At 49.8% G+C, this 19,598-nt stretch overlaps 7 protein-coding genes across 7 annotated transcripts; 4 read left to right on the top strand and 3 right to left on the bottom strand.

Moving 5' to 3' along the window:
* Positions 1–368: 368 nt before the first annotated feature.
* Positions 369–1,532, bottom strand: N7533_010318 (uncharacterized protein; the record flags this gene model as incomplete). Its single annotated transcript, XM_057106968.1, has 1 exon — positions 369–1,532. One exon carries the CDS (start codon positions 1,530–1,532, stop codon positions 369–371), a length of 1,164 nt encoding a protein of 387 aa, XP_056956185.1.
* Positions 1,533–2,893: 1,361 nt separating this feature from the next.
* Positions 2,894–4,907, bottom strand: N7533_010317 (GMC family oxidoreductase; the record flags this gene model as incomplete). Its single annotated transcript, XM_057106967.1, has 3 exons — positions 2,894–3,357; positions 3,430–4,719; positions 4,796–4,907. The coding sequence occupies 3 exons, from the start codon at positions 4,905–4,907 to the stop codon at positions 2,894–2,896; spliced, it is 1,866 nt and encodes a 621-aa protein (XP_056956184.1).
* A 752-nt stretch (positions 4,908–5,659) lies between these two features.
* On the top strand, positions 5,660–7,321 carry N7533_010316 (uncharacterized protein; the record flags this gene model as incomplete). Its single annotated transcript, XM_057106966.1, has 2 exons — positions 5,660–5,770; positions 5,855–7,321. The coding sequence occupies 2 exons, from the start codon at positions 5,660–5,662 to the stop codon at positions 7,319–7,321; spliced, it is 1,578 nt and encodes a 525-aa protein (XP_056956183.1).
* Positions 7,322–8,198: 877 nt separating this feature from the next.
* On the top strand, positions 8,199–9,824 carry N7533_010315 (elongation of very long chain fatty acids protein; the record flags this gene model as incomplete). The annotated part of the gene is made up of 1 exon (XM_057106965.1): positions 8,199–9,824. One exon carries the CDS (start codon positions 8,199–8,201, stop codon positions 9,822–9,824), a length of 1,626 nt encoding a protein of 541 aa, XP_056956182.1.
* Positions 9,825–10,695: 871 nt separating this feature from the next.
* Positions 10,696–14,045, top strand: N7533_010314 (glycoside hydrolase family 35 protein; the record flags this gene model as incomplete). Its single annotated transcript, XM_057106964.1, has 6 exons — positions 10,696–11,502; positions 11,579–12,575; positions 12,633–12,926; positions 12,983–13,054; positions 13,109–13,196; positions 13,256–14,045. 6 exons carry the CDS (start codon positions 10,696–10,698, stop codon positions 14,043–14,045), a joined length of 3,048 nt encoding a protein of 1,015 aa, XP_056956181.1.
* A 261-nt stretch (positions 14,046–14,306) lies between these two features.
* On the bottom strand, positions 14,307–16,197 carry N7533_010313 (putative MFS transporter; the record flags this gene model as incomplete). Its single annotated transcript, XM_057106963.1, has 8 exons — positions 14,307–14,473; positions 14,532–14,979; positions 15,038–15,269; positions 15,320–15,480; positions 15,528–15,691; positions 15,744–15,786; positions 15,840–15,899; positions 15,952–16,197. 8 exons carry the CDS (start codon positions 16,195–16,197, stop codon positions 14,307–14,309), a joined length of 1,521 nt encoding a protein of 506 aa, XP_056956180.1.
* Positions 16,198–17,947: 1,750 nt separating this feature from the next.
* N7533_010312 (uncharacterized protein) lies at positions 17,948–19,427 on the top strand (the record flags this gene model as incomplete). Its single annotated transcript, XM_057106962.1, has 2 exons — positions 17,948–19,298; positions 19,348–19,427. 2 exons carry the CDS (start codon positions 17,948–17,950, stop codon positions 19,425–19,427), a joined length of 1,431 nt encoding a protein of 476 aa, XP_056956179.1.
* Between the last annotated feature and the right edge of the window lie 171 nt (positions 19,428–19,598).

Raw genomic sequence — 19,598 nt, 5'->3', positions numbered from 1 at the left:
TAGATTAGCTGGCGCTGGGAGAAGGGAATACGAAGGTCCAACGGGCTGCCACGGTGTACGTAGAAAGTACTTGATTGCGTTGGAAAGAAAATCCTCAATAGAAAAAACCTGCTACGATCCACCTGGGGCTATCCATACCTCCAGAATTCGCAGCTAGGCATTCTTCAAATTCTTCAAGTTGATACAAAGCGAGTGAAATTGGATATCAAACTTAAATGTCTACTGTTACCCCGTACATCACATGGGCAAGTAGAATATGAGAACCATGCCAAAAGTCGTTTTAACGCCGTGCTCAATATAAATTCACAAATCGAAACAAATCATGAAGAGGCCCCGGGAGTCATGCTATTAGTATAGTATAAACACCCTCACCGTGAATTAGTATGGTGACCATTCCCATTGTGCTCATTTTCATCATCCTCAAACGAGGAAACAGACGACATATCATCGAAATCCTGATCACGATTCCGTCTCTCATTCATACCAGAGACAAACGAAAAATTATCATCATCATCAGCATCAGTATCAGCACCACCCCGACTCTCAAACGGCATTCTCGGCGTCGAAGTCCTTGACGCAGACCCACTGAATCGAGGCAGGTCCTGTTCTGGCGCACTGCGTCTCTGATCCAACGGAACAGCAACAGGGAGTCCAAGTTCTGTGTGTGAATCATCAAGCCCGGCTCGAGCCATCGCAGAGCCAGGACCCGGTGCACGCTCTTGATACTGAGGTACTTGGATGACTGGTAGATGGTGCATGCTAGATACCGCTGGGCCAGAGCTTCCGACCTTCTGGAGAGCCATTAACTCCGCTGTCGAGAGTCCTCTTGTCTGACCGGTTGCGATGTTGTATTCTGATTTGGCGTTGAGGCGTCTGCGGCGTCTTAGGAAGAAGAATGTTAATACTGCGATGATGAGGAGGCCGACTATGGTTACTGGGAGGGCGATGGCTAGCTTTGTGTTGGTGGAGCTTGAACTTTTTGACGCGCTCGTCTCTGCGGTATCGGTTGGTGATTCTGTGGGGGCACTCTGGGTTGTGCTAGTAGTTGTTTCTGAAGAAGTTGACAATGATGAGGATGATGATGACGATGTTGTTATTGTTGTTGTCGCCGTCGATGAGCTTGTTGTCAAGGACGTTGTTATGGTGGATGAAGTCAAGGTTTCTGGATGTGCGGATATTCCTGATTCTGATTCTGAGGAGCTTGTGAGCTGTTGTGTTGCATCAAGTCGAGTGTTGTCGTCGCTGTTTGTTGGTGTATGTGGTATGTATTGTGGAAGCTCACTTGATGATGTTTCTGAATATTCTGAAGCCCAATTTGTGGTCACCTGAGGTACCTCCGACTCTGCGCCATTTGCTGGACCTTCTGTCGGTACCACTACTTTGCTTGTTTGTGAAGGTTCTTCAAATTGGCCAACCTCCTGTGAGACCCCGATTTCTAGAATGGGATTAGGATTACGCCCGAGTCCAACCACGCCAGCTAGAGTAGCCTCACCTCGCTCGACTACCTGGAGTATATTCTCCATAGCATCCATGATGGTCGTTCAAGAGGAACAAATACACGGGATTTGGGGGTGGATTGGTTTTAAGAAAGGTTGATCGAGGAATAAAGATGAGGGGCACAAAGGGAGATGGGGCCCAGACGTTGTTGTTCGAATGAGCATGAGTTATCGCATGCGCTTTGTTCGCTCTTGAAACTTTCGCCAGGGTATACTGTATGTTCCAGGATGTGCTTTTATTGTGAGTGGAAGAAATTGAAAAAAAAAGCCTTGGAAGTAAGTACTGAGATGCGGGACGGGAAGATGCTGCAGTTCATATGACTGGGCTCACAGACAGCCCGAGGGCATGGAATACGACCGTGAGGTGGCTCTTAGGTGGGGTTTGCTGCTAAGCACTGCCTCGAGAAGCTAACAAGAGCTCGAACTAGGAGATGGGCGCGAAGGCAAGGCTGCCTCCGTCACCAAGTACTGATCCGCATTTAATTATGTGTATCAAGCGTACGATGAATGGCATGTTCAAATCCACGCAGGACTATCTGCTACTACCTCAACCGAAATTTTACGACAAAGAGCAGCTTCATCATAGCCCGTCAAAGGCAAGAAACATTTCCCTCGTGTTCAAGTTGGGAAGCTGACGCCGTTCTATAATTAATTCTCCATGAGCCACGAATCTTTGGGGGCGGAATGCAGGATCGGCGTCAACACTAACTACATTGCGTTTAGCCCCACGCAAAAGTGAGGCTCCCCATTGTTTCTCAGACAGCAGGAGGAGACTGATGAGCATTCGTCCGCCATTCTAACAGGCTGTTTCTGGAAGATCAATGGAATGTCAGACAAATAGCGCCCTCGCCCGACCCTCCATCCCCACCTGAAACACGAGGAGGGGATTCCTCAGTGGAGTGCTGATGGCATGCTGGTCTCTCAGCATGACGGGGCAATGGAATGCTTAATTACAGCTTAGCTTCAAGGTCGAGTGTGTGTATTTTCCATTGTACTCCGCTGGTTTTAAATATCACCTTGATAACACAAATTCTTTTCATTGCGCTTGAGGATTTTAACGCGCGAGCCTGCCCAGGTGGTACCATGTTCGTACAATCTGTAGCGACGAATTACCTACTAGGTAGTAGGTGCTGGCCGACTCGGAAGCTCCATTCCAATTACTTTGGATACCTAGATACTTGTTATATCCGGAGTTGTGGCTTGTGGTCATATGATGCTATATACAGATTGTAGTCATCCTGATTCCTCATTCCAAGTTCGTCAGAAATGCCAAAAGGGAAGCCCCCAGAGACTAAAAAAAGAGATTGCATCCAAAGAAGACGTGTCTTCAGAAAATCAATATGTAGAACTTGAAGGGCCTCCTTATTAATATTCCATTTCCGTGTCTAGCTGCTTTCTCACAGATTTGCAACGAATGGTTTGCGAGGGGTACTTCCGTCCTTGATCATGGTACTGAGTTTGGCAGCCATGGCTGCAATAGGCGCGGTGGGATGTCCGCTGATCTGTTCCGGGAAGACACTGGCATCCATAATGCGAAGACCATTGACACCATGAACCTTGCCCTCGAGATCCACAACACTTGAAGTGGGCGAGGGTCCCATACGCGCAGAGCCGACGGGGTGGTACAGAGTGAAGGCCTTTTCATCCATGAACTGCAGGAGTTGCTCATCGGTGATATTATCGATATTGCTGCTTGAGTAAGGCCACCAGTATGATGTCGGATCGTCATTTACTGGTACTGGTTCAAAGTACTTTTTGAAAGCTGGGCTCTGGATAATTTGGAGGCATACACGAAGTCCGACGAGGAGAACGTTTCGGTCATTGCTACCCTCGTCGCTCAAATACTTCGGGTCGATGATCGCTGGGATAAACCATATTGATTAGCCCTGATACAATGCCTAAGCGACTGAAGAAAGTGATGTAGTTAACTTACGTGCATCGAATGCATCTCTACTCTTCAAGGTAACCGTGCCGTGGCTTTGCGGGCGAAGACCAATCGGAACGATTGAGAAAACATCACTTCCATCCACGGGTTTCTCCTCGCCATGATGTATAAACGCAAGCGGAGCCCCGATGAGCTCAATATCCGGTGCATTATCTCCAGAGGTAAAGGATTTGGGAGCGTTCTTTGTCTGGGAGAAGTAATGGTCCGTCGACTTGATAAACGCCGCCGCCTCGCCAACATTGCTTGATAATGGGCCACCGCCCGTAAGAAGCCAGCGCGCTAGTGCTGGAATAGCCTTGATATCATTTGCGAGGTAATCAAGGGTAGTCCCACTCTTTGCCTTGGCAATTATAGGTGTCGTGCAGAGATGATCTTTCAGGTTGCGACCGACCGCATTGTTCTCTTGAACGACAGGAATTCCATGAGCCTTCAGTTCGTCCACTGGACCAATACCGCTGAGTAGGAGTGTTTGTGGCGTGTTAACAGCTCCTCCGGAGAGTATCACTTCATTTCGCGCGTGAACCTGGAAGCGCTCACCACCCTGAGAAATTTGGAACTCCACGCCAATCGCTGTTGGATCCTTGCTGGTGATGGTATCGAATAAGATACGAGTGACCCGGGCCTTGCATGCGACATATAAATTTGGTCGGGCTAGCACCTCTGGTGTCAAGAAAGCAGTGGCTAGGGATGAACGTTGTCCTTTGGGATCGACGAAAGTCTGGAACCTGGTTACACCTAGACTGCCCTGGTGGGTATTGACGTCTGCAATGGCCGGTATCTTAGCATCTAGACAGCCGGGTATAAAGCCCTTTTCGACAATTTCCGATAGCCATGAATAACCAGTCTGCCATTTCCCGGAGATGCCACGGTGCTGGGAGTCGATGGACGGGCGGTTAGGGTTCGGGGTAAATCGCTCCATGTCTCGGAGGTAGGGAGACAGTTTGTCGTAGCTCCATCCATCACAGCCATGAACCGAGGCCCACTCATCGAAATCGGACTTGGAGCAGTGGTGGTACATCATTGCGTTCATCGAGCTTGAACCTCCGAGAATCTTTCCCCGCGGCCAATACAGTTGCCGGTTGGCGAGCTCCGGCTGCTCGACCGTGTAGTAATCCCAGTCATGCTCTGAGTGAAAGAGCTTTGAGAATAGGATGGGTACTTTAGTTTCGAATACCTTAGTGTTGTCACCACCGGCTTCGAGGACTAACACCGACACATTCTTGTCTTCGGAAAGTTTGCTGGCAAGGACACAGCCTGCCGCACCAGCACCGATAATCACTGTTCAATCGGAAGACAGATTAGACACTGTTAAATGTGTTTTTTTTTCCTTTTTTGATTACTATCTGTGACATACCATAATCGTAATTCACAAGACTCCGTCCAGCGGTCGCATATGTGACAGGTGGACCTGTTCGGAGCTGTGGGGTTGCATAGTGCAGAGGATTCGTGAGAGGATTACGACCCATGATGTTGGATGACCAGGGGTTGCTATGAGGAACACCAGAGAAGATTCGAACGAATATAGTTTATTTCCTTGCCCTAGTCAGCTCAGAGCTTTCCAGCTTTCCTTTATATGACTCTTGCAAACGAAAGCCTGCTCCGCAAACCTGCCGAAATGCGGGGAAACTCGGTTCCGCCGAGATCACAACCCCGAAAATGGTCTTCATTTTGAGATTTGAGAAAAAGTTTTTCACATGTCTTACTAGTATGGGCTCAGATTCTCACCATTGGATCTTTACAGTTTCAAAATGGAACCGCGGTGCCGCAAGACCTCGGGGCCGACGCTAAAGTATGCACCTCCTCAACGATTTGAGGAAATATCGAGTCTGATTGGATGAGGGCTAATAAATGTGGGACTAATTTGCCCGTTGGCTTAGTCTCACTGTATCCTGGTCTTATCTTAGTTAGTACCTGCAGAATATGGTTGATATCTGGTATAGAGTCGTCGGTATTAAGAGATTTGAGTAGTAAACCGTAAGACGGATGATATGAGTTGACACTGTACATTTCTAAGGCTGTAGTCATTTGTGAGCTCCACTAAAAGCAATTGATGCTGACCAACAGTATTTTCATGCCTAAAACTTCAGGCATAAACATTCTTCCTCTTTGGGAGACCAGGACCACGTGATGTGGAGAAAGCGGGGGAGGGCTGTGTCGTCACTGCCTCAGACTGGCACTTCTCCCCCTGAACACACATTCTATTGTCACACAAGTCGTCATGAGTGGCCTCAGCAATGTTATCAAAGGGGGCTGGAACTCCGACGGTAAAGGAGGCAAAAAGGAGAGCTGGCGTAATGATTCAAGGGCATCCAAGGGCATCAACCAAGTGGTGGGTTCCTCTCCCATCCCCAATTTTGGGGGCCGAGACCAGCCTTGGCCTCTGACGCTAACCTGCATCGACTTGATTTGACAGGCCGGATGGATGGGGAAAGGAAAGGACACCAATGAATCCGACAGGTCCGATCATGTCTCCCGTCCATTATCCTCATTAAAGGACCCTGCCTCGTTTGCTCCTCCTCCCAAGCACATCAACTACCACGGAGCTGCCGCTCTGCCCAACCAGACGACTCCAGATCGGAGTGGCATTGGGGCCCCGCTCACTCAGACCCAAGTGAACGAACAGAATGCACACCAAGAACAGGCTATCGCGGCGGAAGAGGAAGCAGCGGCGAAACCCAAACCTCCTCCGGTCCCATATCGGGTGAACACCACGGGGCTGTCAACAGAAAATCTGCCCCCTCCACCGGTTCGACGACTTGACTCGCCGAGCCCCGGTTCATCCACCAACACTGCTGCGACATCGAAGCCCAAGCCTTCCCTCCCTCCTCGAGTTCCGCCGCGGAACCTTCCATCCCAATCGCAGGGCGATACTCCGCCACCTGCCTACAGCCCAGTGGCGCCTCCACCATCCGACGGATATATCAACCAGGAAGCTACATCACGCCTCGCCAGCGCTGGCGTGTCAGTCCCTGCTTTAGGGATTGGCGAGGAGAACGGTCAATTGCAGGGACACACCACGACAGGCGATGCACCTGTCAATGAATTACAATCCCGCTTCTCAAACATGCAAACCGGACCAACCTCGCGAGCTGCGCCCCCTCCTCCCCCGGCCCGACCTTCCACACTACAATCGGCTCAGGCATTTAAAGACAAGCATCAAGACAAGATCGACATGGGCAAACAGAAACTCAGCGGGGCAGCTTCAGGGGCGAGAAAATTTGTTGACGACCACCGATCTCCATCAGCTACATCAGCTTCTCCATCCTATGCCTCTGTTCTTCCTCCTCGTAACGCGGAGGATTCACCACCCGCTCAGGGAACACTTCAATCAGCTCAAGCATTTAAGGACAAGCATCAAGATAAGATTGACATGGGCAAACAGAAACTCAGCGGGGCAGCTTCAGGGGCGAGAAAATTTGTTGACGACTACCGGTCTCCGTCTGCTGCACCATCCTCTCCATCCCATGCTGCTTCTGATCTCCCTCCTCGGGATGCGGAGGAGGCTTTACCAGCCGCCCAGGGATTCCGGGCACGACATGCAGACAAGATCGACTTGGGCAAGCAAAAACTCGGTGGAGTGACCTCTCGCTTCAACACGATGGTCGATGACCACAAGTTCAACGCGGCGGCGAACAAGCGGATGCCGCGGCCACCCGGTCCCAGTTCTCCCGCGACCAGCTCCCCTGTTGCCCCAGCCCCAGATGCTAATTACTCGGGCTCGGCAGGAACCGGCGCTACGGTTGAAGCTCAGGCCCGCAAGAAGGCGCCCCCTCCCCCGCCGCCGAAGAGAGCGGATATGCGAGCACCGGCCAGCGATTCGCCAGTCTCGTCAGCGGCATCGACACCGCCACCAGTACCACTCAACACGAAGCCCCGCTGAGCGGGAGTTGAGTGGGGAGTGGACATTATCTCCACATTTTTAGATGCATGAAATGTGGACTATATAGTTTCAAGGGTCTTCCAAGGTTGTGAATGGAATTGGAGTTGATTGAGGAATTGGGTGGAGTTTGTACAGTACTACTAGTAGTAGAATACAGTTGGACTAGTAGATAGTAGTAGATGATATCCTTCAATACAATACTAGCTCTCCTAATTGGTCTGCCCTATGTAAGACATACACCTTGGCTATCGGCATGGCCTCGGCCGCATGTGAGAAAAGTGATGCGATCGGCCATGACGAATGCTTGGAAGCTGTTGGGACTGATGTGATGGTGGAAGATCAATGTGATTGGTCCCAACAAGAGTCGATCATCTAAAATCGAGGATTTCAATGCGCGCCTTGCTCGTGTGTTCATGCAGTGCTTGCAATTACAGTGCAACCCCAGATGAGTCAGCATACAAACAACGGAGTCACGAGACACAAACAGTATACAATCAATACAGCATAGTATAGTATAGTATAGTATAGTTTAGAGCATACTAGAGTATAATTTACTACCCTACTCCATACTGTACTGTGTAAAATACTGTATACAATATGTACAATACCCTATACTACTATAATATACTAATGCCTATACTAAATGTACCTCGGCTCCAACTTGGAAATCCCAACAAACGCAGGCTCCACTTTTGATAACCTCACCTTTTTATCGCGAGTGGATCCCTCCCCAGCACTCTTTTTTTTTTTACTATCACTCTACTTTGTCCTCTATATTCAAGTCCCTACCTCTATTCTTTAATTCAAATTCCTAATATCATCCTATTGCTACTATCCCATCGCCGCCATCGTTCCTACTCCGGGTCTGGCGCACATCATGTACGACCTCAACTTGCCCACTCAGTTCGGCCAGGCCACCGTTCGCATCGCTCTCCCACCGGCCTCCCTCCTCAAGTTCCCTCCTACCGAACTGCCAGAGACAATCCCCGCCCCTCATGTCTCCGAGTTCACTTGGAAGCAACCCTTCAACATTCCCAATGATCTCTATACCCAGCTTCTCGACGTGCGCGTCCCCATCACTATCGCTTCCGTCTATGCCATCACCGTGGTCGTGATGAATCGCATCAACAAGAGTCGCGGCTATAAAGCTTGGGGCTTCAGCAATACTCCCTTGTTCAAGCTCTTCGTCATCCTTCACAATGTCTTCCTAGCCGTCTACTCCGCCTGGACTTTCGCCGGCATGTTCCAAGCCTTCGGTCACTCCTGGGCGGATCGCGACCAACCCAATGGCCTCGCAGGCGTCGTCGATTCCCTCTGCAAGATCAATGGTCCTCGTGGCTACGGTAATGCCGCCACCTATAGCCGTATCACCGACCAATGGTCTATTCCCAACCCGGCCTATCAGTTGACCGGCGGTCAACCCGATCCCTCGGATGTTGGTCGTCTCTGGAATGGAGGTCTGGCCTACCTTGGCTGGATCTTTTACCTGTCCAAGTTCTACGAGGTTATCGATACAGCTATCATTCTGGCCAAGGGCAAGAAGAGCTCCACCCTGCAAACCTATCACCACGCTGGCGCCATGATGTGCATGTGGGCCGGTATCCGCTACATGGCCGCGCCTATCTGGATCTTCGCCCTCGTCAACTCGGCTATTCACGCCATGATGTACACCTACTATACCTTCACTGCCCTGCGCATCCGCGTTCCAGGTGTCATCAAGCGTAGCTTGACCACCATGCAGATCACCCAGTTTGTGCTCGGCACCAACATGGCAGCTGCCTACCTCTTCGTTCACTACACTATCCCCTACCCGGCTGGCAGTGCTGCTCTGAGCCACTTGTCTGAGGCTGCTCCCGCTGCCGCTGCTACTGCCGTCGAGGCTGGTGTCCTTCCTTACCTGAAGAAGCTGGCTTTCCGCGCTGCTGGTGCTGAGGGTATTGCCGAGAATGTCGGTGGCGCCGTTCCTGCTCCTCAGACCGGATACACCCAGCAGATGGTTACCTGTATGGACACTACCGGCCAGGCATTTGCTATTTGGCTCAACGTTTCCTACCTGCTGCCATTGACCTACCTCTTTGCCCGCTTCTTTGTGCGCTCCTACCTCAACCGCAAGCCCTCCAAGCAACCTACCCACATGGAGGCTGCCGAGAAGGCTGGTATGGACGCTCTCAAGAGTCTCAGCCGTGAGATCAAGCGCGCTGCCATTGAGGGTGAGAACAGCGAGGTCACCACCGATGACGAAGTTGTCAGGGCCCAGGTCCAGAAGATCACCGAGGTGATCTCTGTCGCCCAGGACTCACCCATCCGCACTCGCGCCTCCGCCGCCAACAAGGTCAAGGCTGCTGCCCCCGCTACAACCAGCCAGTCCACATCTGATGAGGGCTTCTCCACCGTACCCGCGAAGAAGGGTGCCAAGAAGCAGGCTAAGACGGAACAGACCAGCTCCAATATCTCCGAAACAAAGGGGCAGAACCCGTTCGGTGTTTTGGATCGTGGCGCTTGATTTGCCCGGTCTTTCTTATACTATTTCACCGGGGCCGTATCCGCCCCAGTGAGAACCAATTTCTCGCATAGAAAAGTCGGAGTCTAGGGGTTTGGAGCTATATTCTCATTCGTTCCTAAGCGATAAGAGTTTTGTTGCCGCATATCGATCTGCCTAGAGCAAACAACCACTACTTTCGCGGCCCCGGGCATTGGCCCAATCATGGTCCATGCAGTTCAGTTGACTGAACGCCGACCACCGGAAAGAGAGCCATTCTGGCAAGGAAGAGCCTCTTCCCGACTGGGCCGAGGTCGATCTGGAGGCCCGAGTGGAATTCCTCGGGGTTTCTGCTCGGAGATTTACTCCTTGCATATAGTTGATACACGGTTTTTTCTTATATATTTTTATTTTGCGTTTAGATCAGCGATACGACTGGATGTATATTATCATTGGAATTCAAAAAGCGAATCATCATTATCCATTATTACCTATCCTTCCTCTCTCGCTTCTTCCGACTCTCAAGTTCCAAAGGTTCTTCAAATTCTCCCGATCAAACGGCGAATGCTCCATCTCCAAACTAGCAGGTCCCACTCATTTCCGCGGGGGCTTCTGAGTGGAGGAAAAAATAACGCCGTAGGTCGACGATGCGGGGAGAGCTAAAGTACTAACTAATTACATTGGTGCTTCGCTTAAGGCTTTTGCTAATTAATTCTGCAGGAATTACTTTACCATGGTGACTAGCATCACCCCACCGGGAATTAGAGAAATGCAGCCATGGCCAGGGTTACTAGTATAAAGTGGTTCGCATGCAGGATTGACCGCATTCCCTTCAGGTCGCCTGACTTGGACAATTCTAGTTTTAGTACTCGGCCGCTGCCCGGGTTACTTCAACATGGCGAGTGTTACGCGCATGCTATATAGTTTATGGATCACTTTGTTTCTCTGCCTTTCTGCTGTCGGCGAATCATCGGTCTCGACCCAATGGCCGCTCAAGGATGATGGGCTGAACAAAGTAGTCCAATGGGACCACTACAGCTTCCAAGTCAATAGCCAACGCATCTTCGTCTTCTCGGGAGAATTTCATTACTGGCGCATCCCAGTCCCAGACCTGTGGCGCGACATTCTTGAGAAAATCAAAGCAGCAGGCTTCACGGCTTTTGCATTTTATTCCAGCTGGGCCTACCATGCGCCGAACAACCACACACTTGACTTCGAAACCGGCGCTCACAACTTCGTCCCTCTTTTCGAGCTTGCCAAAGAGCTGGGGTTATACATCATTGTCCGTCCGGGTCCATATGTCAACGCCGAAGCCAATGCCGGTGGTTTCCCACTTTGGCTCACGACCGGCGAATACGGGACTCTGCGCAACAATGACACACGATACACAAAGGCGTGGACCCCGTACTTCACCAAGATGTCCGAGATTACCAGCAAATACCAGGTAACTGATGGCGAGAACTCCATCGTCTATCAGATTGAAAATGAGTATGGATCCCAATGGGAGGGCAGTGCGACGGACAAGATTGCCAACGAAACTGCCATTCACTACATGGAGCTTCTGGAGGCTAATGCGCGGGCCAATGGAATTGTCATTCCACTCACATCCAATGATCCGAACATGAATTCGCATTCTTGGGGAAGCGATTGGTCCAATGAAGGCGGCAATGTCGACGTTGCTGGTGTTGATTCTTATCCGTCGGTAAGGACTCTAACCTCATACACTGATCTCATTTCATACAAGTACAATTGAGACTAACTAATCCATGTTATACTAGTGCTGGACCTGCGACCTTAGCCAATGTACCGCCACGAACGGCGAATACATCGCGTTCTCGGTAATGGACTACTACGATTACTTCCAGGAATCACAACCCTCCATGCCAGGCTTCATGCCTGAGTTCCAGGGCGGTTCTTACAACCCTTGGGGCGGACCAGAAGGTGGCTGCGCTGAGAACTCGGACGCAGACTTCGCCAACTTGTTCTACCGCTGGAATATCGGACAGCGAGTCACAGCAATGAGCTTGTACATGTTGTTCGGAGGAACGAACTGGGGATCTATCGCTGCGCCGGTGACGGCGACTAGTTACGATTACTCGGCGCCTATCTCGGAAGATCGATCGATCGGATCGAAATATTACGAAACAAAGGTCCTAGCACTTTTCACCCGCTCCGCAAAGGATCTTACTGTGACTGATCTGATTGGAAATGGTACTCAGTATACGGACAATGCTGCTATTCGAGCTTATGAATTGCGGAACCCGGAGACAAATGCTGGTTTCTATGCGACATTCCATCTCAACACCTCGGTCTCTACAAATGAAGCATTTCACCTAAAGGTCAACACTTCTGTCGGAGCTCTGACTATCCCGAGACATGGTGGAAAGCTCAGGCTTAATGGCCATCAGTCTAAGATCATTGTCACCGATTTCAACTTTGGTTCTAACAAGCTTATTTACTCGACTGCAGAAGTCTTGACCTACTCCATCCTCGATAAGACCCCGACCCTGGCTCTCTGGGTCCCTACCGGCGAGTCTGGAGAATTCTCTATCAAGGGCGCGAAGAAGGGTACGGTCAAGCAGTGTGATGGATGCTCGGGAGTCAAGTTTTGGAAAGAGAACGGCGGTCTCACAGTTGCCTTTACGCAGTCATCTGGAATGACCATCGTGGAGCTTGGTAACGGTGTCCGTGTTGTTTTGCTTGACCGAACAGGAGCATATAAATTCTGGGCACCAGCTCTGACGAATGATCCTTTGGTCCCAGACACAGAGAGTGGTAAATGGTCCACCCCCTCCTTTCTTTTAATTTTGAAATTTCTAACAGTTGGCACAGTCCTTATTGAAGGTCCCTACCTTGTCCGCGGTGCCAGTATTTCTGGAAAGAAGCTTGCTGTGACCGGTGATGTTGTCAACGCTACCACACTGGAAGTCTTCGCGCCAAAGGCTGTTACTTCCATCACCTGGAACGGAAAGGCAGTGAAAACCCAACGTACTGAGTATGGAAGTCTCAAGGGTCAGCTTTCTGCACCTAACTCGGTCACCTTACCGAAATTTGGAACATGGAAATCAAAGGACAGTCTCCCAGAGAGATCCACCCAGTATGATGACTCTGGAGCGGCTTGGGTTGGTATGTTTATGTCCCTCTCCTGTTTCAAATTCCTTTTGCTGATGGCTCCTCTATAGCTGCGGATCATATGACAACTTTGAATCCCAGAACTCCCACGACACTCCCTGTGCTATACGCTGATGAATATGGTAAGAGATTTATTTTCGCTATTATATGACCAGGAACTTATAACGATTACTCAGGGTTCCACAACGGTATCCGTCTGTGGCGTGGATACTTCAACGGCACTGCAACTGGCGCCTTCATCAATGTCCAAGGAGGAAATGCTTTGTAAGACCCTTTCTCCTATTAAAACCAGAATAGGAATCACTAACAATTTAACCTCACAGCGGTTGGTCTGCATGGTTGAACGGCAAATTCCTAGACTCCTTCCTCGGCGATGCCAGCCTCGAACAAGCAAATCTCACCCTTTCCTTCCCGAAAGCAACCCTCAGCACCGACAAGCCCAACGTCCTTCTCATTGTTCAAGACGACACCGGCCACGATCAGACAACCGGTACCTTGAACCCTCGTGGTATTCTCGAATCTCGTCTCATCGGCTCTTCCTCCGGCTTCTCGCACTGGCGGATAGCCGGTACAGCAGGTGGAGAGTCGAATATCGACCCTGTCCGCGGTAGCTGGAACGAAGATGGATTATACGCCGAGCGAGTCGGATGGCATCTACCTGGATTCGACGACTCAAACTGGAAAAAGGTTTCTGCTAAAAAGAGCAGCTCCACCTCCATTTTAAGCGTCGAAGGTGCCACAGTCGAATTCTTCCGAACGACCGTCCCACTCGACCTCCCCTCTAACAAGGATATTTCCATCTCCTTCGTTTTATCCACCCCATCTACCTCCAGCAAGGCCTATCGCGTGCAGCTATTCGTGAACGGATATCAGTACGGCCGATACTACCCCTACATCGGGAACCAGATTGAGTACCCTGTTCCAGCAGGAATCCTAAATTACAAGGGCACAAATACGATTTCCGTTGCTGTCTGGGCCCAGACCGAGGAGGGTGCCAGTGTCGGTCTTGATTGGAAGGTAAACTATGTTGCCGATAGCTCGTTGGATACAAGGAATGTTGGCAGCAAGGATTTGAGACCCGAGTGGACAAAGTCGAGGAACCAGTATGCCTGATTGTCTGATTAGGTCACAATAGTATATTATTTCCTCTTACTTTTATCACTACGTTGTCAAATAGCGGAACTACTCTACGTTACTTTGAATTTAGAAATTCAAGAACAAGATTCTCAAAGTCATTATGAAAACATTCCGGTTCTAGTCTAAACAATTTAGCTCTAGCTCTAGCTCTAGCTCTAGCTCTAACTCTAGCGCGTAAGTGATATGGGCGGAGCAATGCTTCGAAAACTTAATCTGTATAGGGGCATCTTCAAATGCTTAGATGAGGAAACGGAAACCACGAGCGCTCGCAGTTCCTGGAACAGCGCCTTCGACCTGCTCTCCACGGTCCAACTTCTTGTTAAGACGAACCAGCATGAAGCGCAGAACGGTCGCCGAAATGATAGCAACAAACGCAGTCGCACAGTTGACTGACATAGCGGTGACTAGGGATAATTGTTAGACTCTCGAAATAACGGCATGCTCGATGGAATAGACACTTACTAAATCGCGGCTTGTCGCTGTCGGGGTACATGTAACTAGCATAAATACTGCTAGCATTGCTGACGCAGTTGATTGCCGCGAGTGCAGCAGCACGCTTAGACGCAGGACGAGGAAGAGTGTTCGAAATCCAGCCCAAGGCGACGACATATCCAGAATAGAAAGATGGCACCATGAGCATCATCGACACGTATCGAGGCGCAGTATCCGTGGTTGCGGCGGCGATGATAAACGCGGCGACAGAAACGTATAAGGGCAGTGTAACATGGAAGTATCGCTCTCCAGTACGATCCGAGTGCCAGGCGTTAATGAAGGCGGTAATGACAGCGAGACAGTAGGGAGGTGCGGTCAAAAGAAGGGTTTCGATAGTTCCAAAGTTCAAGGTTTGAACGACAGTCGGGAAGAAGTTAGTAACGGAGGCAGAGGAGACAATGCAGAGGATCATCAGCATCTAGATAGAATTCACCATTAGTATTTCCGAATTGAGTTACCATTTTGGATATACGTACCAGAACCCAAGTCTTTGAATCGGTAAATGCAAGCTTGGCACCGTACAGGAAAGACTGGTCCTCGCTGTTCACCCAGTCATCCTCGCCGATATCTTCTTCAAGACGCCATGCGGCCAGATCCTTCTCTTCCTCTGTGAGCCAAGGGGTGGTACGAGGGAAGTTGGGCAGGATGAAGATCGCAATAAAGGCGACGACAATAGTGATAGCACCCTCGATAATGAACAACCAACGCCTAGAATCGTCAGATGGCATCGACAGATGTGATAAATCAAAGCTTCTTACCATGCACGGAGTCCCTTGACATTATCCATGTTGCTAGTGATACCAGCAGCGATTAACCCTGAGAAGGCTCCCGATAGCAGAGAGCCAGAGTACAGAGCAGCGGTGCGGAAACCTAGCTCTTTTCGGGTGTACCAGGCGCTGAGGAAGTAGAGACAACCAGGCTAAAAAAAATTAGTCATTATATTTCCATGATCGAGATTAGACATACGAAGTAAGCAGCCTCAACGAAACCGAGGAAGAATCGGACAACTACTAGGCCAGCGTAGCTTTGAACAGCAGCAGTGAGCGTCGAGATAATACCCCATGCTATCATAGCCATAGGGAGGTAGATGGCGGGCTTTCCGATCTTATTCAGCAGCAAGTTGGAAGGGACTATTTCAAATTAGTTGAGAGATTGAGTGATTCTTGACTAGAGAATACTGACCCTGCATCAAAAGGTATCCGACAAACAGAATACTAACGCAAGTCTTGGCCAGGTCAGTATAGGTATTATCCGAAAAAAGGTTACAATCCTTCTTACCGCGTATTGATTTCCATGGAGTCCGAGATCTGACTCGAGTCCTGCCAAACGGGCAGCAGCCTTAAAAAGTCAGTCGTTATCAGAGTAATAACGTCGCCCGTCTTCCACTTACAATGTTATTCCGGTCGAGATAGTTCAAAATGTACATGATAATCAGCATGGGGAGTAGACGGAGATCAATCTTGCGAACGAGAGCCCGCTCGGCCTTTTCACGGTCCTCTGGTGATAGACCAGCGACATAAGCTGGTGCCTCTTTCCGGGGATTAGGCTTGTTGGCATTGGCGACGGTTTCGACATTTTCCGCGAAGGACTTGTCAGCGTCTGCGATCTCAAGATCGCCTGAAGGTCGAGGGGACATCTTCTCGCTCGATTAACTAGGCAAAATGGTGGGAAGTAAGAGGATTGGATGGATTGAAGAGAAGAGCGAATAGATTGTCTTGACTATCTCCTCTTAGAGATAAGAGAATACCGAGTCAAGCAAGGGGTAAGAAGGCGGAGAAAAGACAAAACTCCTCGGAAAATGAAGTCAAAACACTAAGCCTGGGGAGCTATGTAGTACATATCGGGAGAAAGAAACTTTTTCAGGCCGGGATACATTCGGTCGGTTAGTCTAGGGTGGGAGATGGGTAAAACAGTGGCGTCAATCAGCCCAGACCCCAAGAAATGCGAGTTCGGTGCTTTGCGAGCTATTCAACCGAAGACATCGGTGTTAGTCCGACTATCACCTCCATACGCAGACTCTCCGACACATATACCCCACTGGGAAAGAAAGGAAAACTCGGTCAGGTCGGTCAACTGGGGTTAGTTGGCTAATTGAACCCCGGCCGGGTCTATCCTCGGCCAATAACAAAGACGTACCGGCCCAGGAACGGGGCCCCCGGCGCGGGGGAAGCCCGGGGAAAGTGGAATACGGGGCCCAAATCCCTGAGTGTTGGGGAGTTCTTGCGGGGAGCTGACCAGTTGCACACCGCGCTCTCGGCTTCAATGGTAAGTTTGTCATGGCCGAGTTTTCTCGGTTGCACCCACTAGGGAAAAGATCTTCTCTGTCTCGTGGGGGTCGTGATTCATGGAGAAGACCCTGATTTCTCGGATCGAGAATGGGAAGTGCCACTAAGCCAGGTTTAGCATGACCATGGCGTGGGGGTGCACATTAATGGTAAGCGTGACAGCCAAGACCTTTGTCTTCGGGGCTTGATTGCTTGACATTTTGTGCAACGGAGGCGTGCCGAGCCCCGTTTTTGTCGACATTATTGGTCCATGATACAGCAAGCGAATGTGCTTGATGTTTGAGTGGAAAGAATTCGTTGGTGCGAGGGACAGTCCACTCCGCCCTGCAGCTGCCCAACCGCTTCAATGGCCCAGTTTCATAGCCGCCCTTGTATAAGGATGCTCAATTACGGTTACGCGCTTATGCGAGGTTGCAGTAGCAGAGAACGAGATTGATTGGATTGAGGAGAAGGAAGAAGAGAGAGAAGCGACGAAAGGAAGGAACTAGATACACACATGGCGTGGACGCCTGAGCAGATGACTAAGGTGTCCACGCAGGCAGCAGCAGCACCAGTAACAACCTCAGTTCGTTACACCTTGAGTGCATTCCATATGTATGTGACAAAGGATCAAGTACCGCGCCATTATCGCTAGCTGCTGAAGTTCAATTAAATATACGTACCCGAGTTCATCGATTACTTCAAGTTCCTATGAGAACTCAGGACGATCGAATTAACGTATTTTATTAGTAAAAAATATTAAACCCGTGGAGCTAGAGAAAAAAAAGGAGAGAGAGAGCTCTCGTCACAACTATTCTATATAAGTAGTAACCTAGGCACATAACCTAGTATCAGATAATCTATTACCTACCTAGGTAAGCAGTAGCTACAACAACTTGGAACTTCAAGTTAGTTCATCATATTATCTCTCCTTTTAAAGAAATATAGTTCCCAGACTCTAAATCCTATCTTACTAGTACTGACACTAATTACCTTGGCATCATTTCGGCCCCCAAATTCATGCACCTGGGCAGTCTCTGCGCAGCGATGATACATCGGGTTGATTTCGCCTTTGCCGCCGACTTCATCTCCTACCAGTAAGAGCCTGGCTTGATGCTCAAAATGTGGCCTCTCGACTTGCCAAATGAGATCCTTGTGGATATCGCGGATCATCTCGACTCGCTGGCAGATTTCAATGCCCTCGCCCGAACAGATCGCCGTTGCTATCGTGCCTTGAACCGGCACCTCTATCATCTAGCTGACCCTTATTTTGAACCAATTTGGGCCGTCGAGCATGGACGAGTGGCAACATTGAGGCATTTCATCGATGCAGGGCACATTTCTACCGCTTATTTCGCCGAGAGTCTTCTCAGGACTGGCGCATCCAAGGGACACCTCGAAGTCGTTAAGCTCTTTATTGATTACGGAGAGAAATTTCACGGTGATAGAGATTTTCATTTCCAAAATGCGCTCGGTGCAGCGATCAAAGGGAGTCATCTTGAGGTGATGGAGATTTTGCTCGGCAATGGAGCGGACCTGGGCGCTCCGTTTGAGGATGGGAATAATCCATTTTATCTGGCAATTGAGAGCGACAGTGGACCGATAATCAAGTTTCTTTCTCGCCATGGCATCGATTTCTTTCAACTTGGCCCCAATAAATCTACTGCTTTACATATCGCAACCAACAATCGGAAGCTGAATGCCGTGGAAGCACTGTTGCAGTGTGGTCTCGATCCGAATGCCGTTGACGGCTACGGGAACACACCCATCCATGATCTGGGCTGCTTTGACTACCCTGTCAGCAGACACGGGCCGGATGGAAATTGGGGTCCACTCCATAAGAAAACACTGAGTCAAGTGTTATTGAAATATGGCGCCGACCCTTACTTGAAGGATGAGTATGGTCTCATGCCTCTATGGCTTGCCTCATATGCGGGTATGAAACATGAGGTCAAGACTCTCTTGGAACACGGAGTGGACTCCAATGGGTTGGATCGTGAGGGTAATTCACAAGTTCCTCTACCACTCGAAGACTTCGAACAAATCACAAGTCAAAGGAGAAGAGTATCCGCCCCCAATGGAGCAGAAAACGGCGAAAGAAACTGCAGCACTCCACTATGTATTGCTGCTTATTATGGCGGTTATGGTACGCTTGACCAACTGCTGAAATATGGAGCCAATCCAAACCGGATGGATCCTACCGGAGAGTTGCCGCTTCAACTGGCTGTGTTATCGAAGATGTACAGCTCGGTGAAGCTGCTTACCGAATATGGCGCTTCTCTGGATGCTAAGGATTGTCATGGTAAGACTGCACTTGAATGGGCCGTGGTGCTAGGCGGCCATGAAATCGTGGATATCCTTTTCAAAGCGGGCGCCAGTATCGACAGTGCGGGCTCAGGCAGCATTGATCCAATATTCCGTGCATTGGAGTATGGCCACTCTAATTCTGGACGGAATGCGCTTCTTCCATCGGGTATCGTTGATACGTCAGACGAAAGATGTACTCTTTACCATCGACATAGATGGGAGTTTTCAGGGTGTACGTGTTCCTGGTGTACGTGTTGCCAGGACCGTGGCGAACCTCACGAGTGCGAGCGCGTGATAAGATTGTTCCTTCAACATGGATCCAAATTAGATTCTCGGGATAATCAGGGTCGTAGTATACTACATCAAGCAGCATTTCAGATGTGTGTAGGTGCAGTCAAATTCTTGCTTGAGCAAGGGGCCGATCCTATGTCGAAGGACTCGTTCGGTCAAATCCCTCTTCATATGG

Source organism: Penicillium manginii, assembly GCF_028828005.1.
Source record: "Penicillium manginii strain IBT 31320 chromosome Unknown utg000007l:1.0-2284322.0:1.0-2285126.0, whole genome shotgun sequence".
In the NCBI taxonomy this organism is placed as follows: domain Eukaryota; kingdom Fungi; phylum Ascomycota; class Eurotiomycetes; order Eurotiales; family Aspergillaceae; genus Penicillium; species Penicillium manginii.
Note: the sequence above shows the minus strand (reverse complement) of the source record. Positions and strands in the feature narration are given on the sequence as shown.